Here is an 8863-nt window from a genome sequence, read left to right on the forward strand (position 1 = left end):
TCCATTTACCATTTACCAAATAAAGAGACCCAGTCACTGGAATAAAATTACACTACGAAAGGTTGGTGACAACTGCTACATTTACAGTTAACTGAGTCAAATAATTTCATTAAGTCATTAACAGTCACTGTTGTGTCTCTCCTAACCCTCTCTGAGCCTCACCTGGTCACAGATGGGGCTATTGTCATTGGTGTCTATTACTGTCACCTCCACCATTGCTTGGGAAACAAAGAGTCCATCGCTAGCAGTGACGTTGATTATGTAGAGGTTGTGTTCCTCCCTGTCCAGTGGCCACTTCACATACATTTTCCATTCACCCTGAACCAGACCCAATGCAAACACACCACGATAGTTACCACCTGAACAACACACAAACAGACAGAGAAATAGGGTTAGTGAGATATAGGATCAATAAATAATATTTAGACATGCAAGTCTGCGTGGAGTTTTTGACTGATTTCCCTAAAAACTGCACAAAAGCAGAACATCAGTTGATGTTACACGTGTATTTCTAATAAAGCTGCAGTTTAAATGTCACACTCAATGATTTTGCAAGACCAGCAAAATTGTATGTTACTGTAAAGTTTTATGTCAGGCTTCAAATTAGAAGTAGTCCATTTGTTGGTGCCCCTGTAGCTCACTGGGCAAAGCATGTACCACAAGGCTGGGCCAAGGCCCCTTTGCTGCATGTCATCCCCTCTCTGTCACCCCTGTCTTTCCTATGTATCTCTACTGTCCTATCAAAGTAAAGCAACATGTGAAATATATATATACATATTATTTAGTACTACTCCATTTGTTTGCAGAAGTAGGACAAAGTAAGCCTCATGTTTTGGTTAGTCAAGTCCCATGTCAAGCATGGAAGAGTTACTCTGTGCTTTGCTGTGTCCAGGTTGCAAGTCATATAAACGTAGGGAATCTGAGAAATAGTTATCATTTCCATGTTTCCTGTATGATCAGAGACTGAAAAGACAATGGATAATCAAAATCCAGACATCAGGCTGTGTCAAGGTAAACCAACATACTTGATAACCCAACAGCTACCATTAGAAAGCAGCCAATGTTACACAATAGGAAAGGCATTAATTCATTCTGAAATATCATGTACATGAACATGTATAAATTTGTTCAAGCCTGGTAGTAAAACATACTGGAAGTAATCAGGCTTGCAATGTAATGTTTACTGTCTTGTCTCAGCTTCACCCAACCTCATAATGCTCTCTGGAACACATATTTCTGTCCTTGAATATTTATGCAGATTATGTCCAGCACAAAAGTGTGTTCCAAGCACATAAGCAGTTAATGATTTATGCCTTTCCTATTGCATCATGTATATCAAACGGTAACGGTCAGATTCCCTATGTTTATATGTCTTTCAAGCAGCAATACAATGTTTGAGCTTCCCAGTGTCCTACTCTGTGCTTTTTGACACTTCCTAATTATTAAGTGAGAAAAATGTAGCTACCTCCCAAAACAAGACTCTTGTTTTTCTGTTGTGTTTGTACCAGAGCCCAATTGATATAACCAAAATATATGTAATATCCAATTGCTGGTTCTCCAGCCTTCGCTCTTCACATGTATCAATGAGCCTTGATAGAACTTTTGATAGGTACTGACCACTGCAGAGGAAACACCCCACAAGAGCTGCAGTTTTGGAGATGCTCTGCTTCTAATGCATCAACTATGAGGACAAAATGTTCACTTGCTGCCTAATATATTCCATCGAGGTATAAAAACACCAAAGAAACTAGTCCATAATAAATTTAGACAAAATATAATACTATGAAAAGTAAGCAGGTGATTGCAGAATTCAAATCAAATATCAAATACCTTCCCCTTAAAAGTCCTCCATCAGCTCTCTATCTCCAGTTAGCATGGTAGTCCTCTTGTCTTAGTTTCTTGGGGAGTCCTAACATCATTACTACCTTCTGACATGTCAATGAGCAGATGACAAATCAACAAAGTCAGCCTTCTGATTATATTATTAATGCAATTTCAGCATGAACCTTTCTTTCCATTTCTGTTTTTGTTCTTTTGTTTGCCTCTTTTGACTGGCATATATCTTTTTGTGCCTTGAGCCTTTGCTTGTCATGTCATGGAAACATGATATATCTCTTACACATTTGGAAAAGGTTATGACACTGAATTGATTTCCCTGGGTAAAAAATGGCTTTTTAGACTTGCATCAAGACTACCAAGAAGCACAAGATAAAATTGTTCACAGCAGCATTCATTCATTTGGAAGTAACATAGAAAATTTGTAAATTATGTACTAAATCACACCTTTAAATAATGTGCAACTTCTTACCTCATGTTTATTAATGGGTGTGGCAATGGTTTAGAGATGCAGAATACTAACAAGTTTGATGACTACTATATCTTGATTAAACCACCAGGTCAAGACAAAAAGAAACACAATGGTTTTCAGCCATTTATGGCCCTTTTTACAGAGATTCTGTAACATAACCACCATTATGCTGCCTTTGCTCTATAACACTGATGGCATTATATCTCTTGCTCACTCACTACACACATATCCTATTACGCAGCCTCACTCTTTTTAGATACATTTAAATTCAGCTCTGTTACGACATTTACTGCTGGTTCAGAGGTGGAACAACAACAACCTCCCATACCATCTTCGTAGCTTCTATACAGAATGGCAAGGTGGAATAACGGTGCAACATGCCCTGAATGGGCTGTGTAAAAGCGACAGCCCAGTAACCCTAGGACCTTAACTATACCATAGTTGCCATGCACAGATACTGTGGAAAACAAGATCTTTAAATACATTGGCATTAAAAAAATTGTCAATGGACAGAATCCAGGGTGTCAAATTGGTCAGTATGAACGTTCTTGTCTGGTCATACAATGACATTTACAGAGATACTCACCTGTAATGTGGTAGCTGACTTGTCGGTTAATGGCAGAGCTGTCATCATCTCTGGTGTTCAGCACAGCTACCACCTCACCTGGCGGGTCGCTCTCCTGAACTGAACCAAAGTAGTGTTGCTCCAGGAACCTGGGTGGGTTGTCATTGATGTCTGACACTGCTATGGTCACAGTGGTGGTACTGGAAAGAGAGAGGGTCTCCCCAAGGTCTGAGGCCACCACTGTGAATGTGTAGGAAGGGCTGGTCTCATGGTCCAGGTCCTTGCGTGTGGAAATCCAGCCTGTGTTGCTGTCAATGCTAAAGGTGCCAACCAATGTGTCTGAATCCCCTTCTGACTGAATTAATGCCCCAAGACTGTATGTTACCTGACCATTGGCCCCTGAGTCTGGGTCCAGGGCTTGGACTTGAATGATTCTGGTTCCAATTGACATTCCTTCCATAACTGTGGCCTCATAGGAGTTGGCCTCAAAGGCTGGTTTGTTGTCATTTAGATCCAACACTTTCACTTCAACATCGACAGAAGTCACAGAATCAAGCTTAGCCTGTTGTACGGTGGCAGTGACTTTGAAATGGTATCCTTTGATCACCTCATGGTCCAAGGTCTTATCAAGCTTGATCACACCTGTATCCTTTTCCACCACAAACATCCCATCTTGATTGTTTTCTCCAGTCTCTCCATGAACCAGGGAAAAGGTAGCCGACAGTGAAGTATATCCAGGAGGAGCATTTAGGCGCACTGCCCCTATCGCTGAACCTATGGGGGTGTCCTCTGGCATGCTAAAGAGGTACTGATGTTGGCTGAAGGAAGGAATGAAAGCGTCTGGAGAAAGAACATGGATGTAGACAGACACTAGAGAGTGCCGGACTGGATTTCCTCCATCCACAGCCTTTACAAAAAAAGATAATACAGAGTTCCTCAGGTGGCTGAAGCTACCTTTAGTTACCATCCAACCATTGTCTGGGTCTATCTCCAAAATGTCTACCACAGGGACATGTGCTTCGCTGTAAAGTGAATATGTCACTTTGGCATTTGTGCCATCATCAGGATCATACGCCTGAATCTGCGTCACCAGAAAACCTTTAGGCACATCTGATTTGACTGAAGCTCTGTATTCTGTGGCACGGAAGCGAGGTACATTATCGTTATCATCCAGCAGAGAAACTTGTACTGTAGAGTAAGAGACACGTCCACCTGAGTCCTGGGCCGCTACTGTCAAAACAATGTCCTTATTGGCTGGGTCCTCACGATCAAGCTTTTCTATAGTAGTGATCTGACCACTTGAATCAATATAAAATTGGTCCTTGCCCACATCGTTAACAAAGGAATAAATGATGTGACCGAACACCCCAGGGTCTGCATCTGTTGCCTTCACCTAAAATTAAAAAAAAAAAATTGTTAATACAGACATGAGCATTCTATATATACAATATTATTAGTCATGTTTCTTCTGAAATAAATATACAAAGGAGAAAAACACATCAATGAATTTTAATAGCACTTACCTGTAGAACTTTGGTTCCCACAGCAGAATTCTCTCTTAACTCTGCCTCATACATATTCTGTCCAAAAACCGGATTATACAGGTTGGCCCCCAACACCTTAACATGAACCTGTGCAGTGCTGGTGAACACCCCATCAGACACTGAAACATTGAGGCTGTAGGCAGGTTCCATTCTTTGCTTACGGTGGCTGGATAATGTGATGATTCCTGTCTTTTTGTCCATTACAAAGTTCATTCTTTCATTTCCTGACAAAATGCTATACTCCAACTTGTCAAAATCAGATCTGTCAGCATCTGAGGCCTGGACACAGGTTACAAAGTGACCCCTAGGTGCTAACTCATTCACGTATGCCTCATAGAGCAGCTGGTTGAAAACTGGAGGATTGTCATTCATGTCATTCACCACAACTATGACTGATACTTCACTACTCAATGGTGGGAAGCCATTATCAGTGGCCCTAACAATGAAGTCATACTTCTGGACTAGTTCATGGTCAAGCATACGTGCTGTGAGGATTAATCCGCTGCTACTGTCAATATGAAAGTAGTCTGTGTTGTTATGCGCATCTGAGAAGATCTGGTAGCGGACAACATTGTTCTTCTCAGAATCTTTGTCAGTGGCAATAACTTGAAGTGCTGGAGTTCCAATCATGGCTGTTTCAGACAAAACTACTTTGTAAGACATATTCTGGAAGATAGGTGGATTATCATTTATATCCTGGATGACCACGTCTACATCAACCTCAGCACGAGCACCAGTCAGATAGTCTGTGGCTCTGATGGTCAGGTGGTAAGATGACGCTGCTTCGTAGTCCAAAGAGTGGATGACACTTATGACTCCAGTATCAAAACCAATGTCAAACTGAAGAGATGGATCTCCATCAACAATAGTGTAGATGATGTTTTGACCTTCAGGACTAGTGGCATTGATGCCAAGGATAGGGGTGTGCACAGCCACATCCTCATTCACAGAAACAGAATAAAATGATTTGTCAAAGACAGGCATGGCTTTGTTGACTACAGTGATGGGGAACTCTATAGTAGATGAAAGAGGTGGATAACCACCATCTCTGGCATATATCACTATCTGGTATTCCACATTGGACAAGTCAGACTCAAAAGCCCTCTTGAGGCTGAGGCTGCCTGTCTGTCGGTTGATCTCAAAGTGGCCATGGTCATCCTTGAGATAGTAAGACACCTCTCCATTAATCCCTTTGTCACTATCTACTGCCATTACCCTGAAAATGGGTGATCCTGGCTCAGCTTCTACTTGAACCGCTGCATAATAAGGAAGCCCAACAAACACAGGGACATTATCATTTATGTCCTCAATTTGGACTCTAACCATAACTCTGGCCACATGCTGACAGTCGTGTTCCCTTCTCGCCTCGACAACGAGTTCATAAAACTCTTGCTCTTCACGGTCAAAGGGTATACCTGTAGTTTGGATCACACCAGAAGTTGGACGGATTCTGAAGCGTGTACCAGCATTCAACAAAGTGTACTTCAATGGTTCATTAAGATAGTTTCCCACAGCATTGACCACTGCCACTTTGGTGATATTGGATACATTTTCTTGAATAGATGAAGAGTAAAGGCTATGGGTGAAGCTGAGACCAGAGTCCAGAGCTTTTCGGACAAGAATGGTTACCAAAGCCATGCTGGAGAATTTCCCATCTGAAACTTTGACACTGAAACGGAAACGTTCTTTGGAGAAGTTGTTGTGCTTGACTATGATGACTCCACTAGAAGGTTTGATGGCAAAGTGCTCCAATACTCCATCAGTCAGAGAGTAAGTGAGCTCTGTAGAGACATCTTGGTCAGGATCTATGGCTGAAACCTGCAGAGCCTCTACTCCCACATACGTGGGGAGTAACAGGACTGTTTCGTAGGCATTCTGGGTGAAGCGAGGTGGTGAATCATTTGTGTCAATCACTTGTATTGTGACTTCAGCTGGACTGTCTGCTGTCAATTGTGGCCTGCCATTGTCCCTCACATGAACATGGAAGTGGAAGGTTGCCATTGTTTCATGGTCTAGATTAGCAATGGTTCTGATGGAGCCAGTTCCTGAGTCCACTGTGAAGAACATTTTTGCAGTGTCCTCAACAATCTGGTAGACCAACAAAGCATTTTGGTTGCGGTCAGCATCAGTGGCCTTGATTACCAGAGGTGAATCATCTAAGTTTAAGACCACGCTGTTGACTGGTGCTGCCTCGCTGATGCTGCCACGATAGTGAAGCTGCTGGAAAACTGGTGGGTTATCATTCTCATCTACTGCCTGGATTAACAGAGTAGCATTGCAGGCCATACCAGCCATGTTAGTAGCCTGGACTATCAGGGTGTAAGATGCTGTAGTCTCATAGTCTAGAGGTTTTTGAGTAGTAATCACTCCACTGTACTGATTTATCTGAAAAACACGATTGGTGTTGCCCTGCTTGATGTCGTATGTGAGGGTAGACTGGCTGACTGCACTGACTGTAGTGACGGAGGTCCCGACGACGGCATTCTCTGTGATCTCAGCCTGGTACTCAGGCTGAGGAAACTTCGGGCCAGCGTTGTCCGAGAGAGTGACAGCAATACGCACTATAGTAGTGGTTGACAGAGGAGGGGAGCCATTGTCAGTAGCTCTAACAGTGAGAACATAATGGCCTATGCTGGACAAGTCCAGATCACGTGCAACAGTGATGATACCCAGAACTGGTTCAATATAGAATGCATCTCCAGTGTTCCCTGTTGGAAAATCAAAAACAAAATTTAAAAATGTCATCAATGTGGTAGTTATTACAGGTATTTACAGGTTATAAAATATTGAAATATACAAGAGCAAGTATTTAGTTGTCAGAGGTGCCTACCTGCATCAATGGAGTAGTGTAGTTCCGCGTTCTCGCCTTTATCTTTGTCCAGGGCAGTGACCTGGACCACAGCTGATCCCATTGCTGCTGACTCATAGACAGAACCTTCGTACAGAGCATTAGTGAAGATGGGAACATGGTCATTTATATCTTCCACTTCTATAAGCACACGAGCTAGGTTCTTTCTGTATGGGAACTCTTGGTCCTTAACCTGTGAACAACACAAACAAAAAAAACAAACAAAGCAAAACAACAATAAAAAAGTAATCCTTCACGGTCACTATGAACTCAATGACATTTGATGATCATATACCTGAAAAATCAAAAATTTTCTAAGTAATATTATTAGACACAGAAATACAATACTATAATGATTTCCTCCTCAAAAAAATGTCTACTTTCAAAGCGCTCCTTTTGTCTTAACCACTCAAAAGATCAATAACCAATAAGAGGATAACAACCATACATATTTGACATGTGCCCTTGGTTATTGCAGTTTCTTGATTTTGTTTAACCGAAAACACTGCCTGACTTAGACCTGGGTAACTTAGAGACTTTTGATTAACCCTGACCCTGACTTTTGATTATTCATTGCACCATCAGTAGTCAGTAGTAACACCAATGGATGTACTACTAAACTGTGCTTTAAAATGCAGTGCTTGCTTTAATGGTCAATTTAAAGGTCCAGTGTGTAACATTTAGGGGCATCTATTGGGAGAAACGTGAATATAATATTCATATGTATGATTTCATTAGTGTATAATCAAATGAAAATAAGACTCACTGTATTTTCATTACCTTAGAATGAGACATTTTTATCGACAGAGGGAGTGGGTCGCCAGCCCGAAAAAGTTTGCAATTTTTCAGCCCATGCCCAACCCAGCATGAGATAACCAAAACTGAGATACCAATTAAGCAAACAAACAAAACAACACACATACACACTATGGACACAATAAAAGGAGAAAAGTTAAACAGCTCTCTCTGATGCTCGCACAGCATGGTCTCTCATGGTCTCTCTCAATATAAGTCATTGGCAGAGACTGTGACATAGACTTACAATGACAGTAAGGATGTGATGGGCACAGGCTTCGTGGTCCAGCCTCTGGGCAGTGTAGATTGTCCCCAGGGTCGGGTGTATGCGGAACAAACGCATGCTACTGGGGTCTATGGAGCTCTGCAGCAAGAAGGTCAGCTGGTGATGCTCATCGCGGTCTGATGCTAGAACCTGGACCACCTCAGTGTCAGGTGGCGTGTCTTCAGAAATAGTGACATCATAGGTTGGTTGGGAGAAGATGGGAGCATTGTCATTGTTGTCCATAACAGTGATGTGAACCTGGACAAAGAGAAATGAATGAGAGCAATGAAAGATGACATCATTGACTGCTGCTGATGCACAGAGTAGTTTTTTCAAGCAGAGGCATGATTTTTTAAGTATAAACATTTTACATTGGCAGTTAAGATGCAGAAAAAATCTAAAGCTTTACTCCTCATGTTGATAACAATAATTAAGAATTTCAGTGTCTTTTGTGACGTTTAATTAGCACAGTAATCCTTTGTCCTCTCTAGCTAGCGAGTGCTAGCACATTCATACCTTGTTCTGACTAGCTAGCTTG

At 41.8% G+C, this 8863-nt stretch overlaps 1 protein-coding gene across 1 annotated transcript in view; it reads right to left on the bottom strand.

Moving 5' to 3' along the window:
• Positions 1-8741, bottom strand: part of LOC118341920 (protocadherin Fat 3-like) — a 14374-nt gene extending 5633 nt beyond the window's left edge. The window contains exons 1-6 of the mRNA XM_035680338.1: positions 8697-8741; positions 8308-8583; positions 7248-7458; positions 4397-7125; positions 2895-4266; positions 163-359 (exon numbers count right to left, since the gene is read on the bottom strand). Coding sequence (XP_035536231.1) covers positions 163-359; positions 2895-4266; positions 4397-7125; positions 7248-7458; positions 8308-8583; positions 8697-8741 — 4830 coding nt within the window. The remainder of the gene's footprint in view (positions 1-162; positions 360-2894; positions 4267-4396; positions 7126-7247; positions 7459-8307; positions 8584-8696) is intronic.
• Positions 8742-8863: the final 122 nt, after the last annotated feature.

Source organism: Morone saxatilis, unplaced genomic scaffold (genome assembly GCF_004916995.1).
Source record: "Morone saxatilis isolate NCDOM2014 unplaced genomic scaffold, NCSU_SB_2.0 Contig8, whole genome shotgun sequence".
NCBI lineage: Eukaryota > Metazoa > Chordata > Actinopteri > Moronidae > Morone > Morone saxatilis.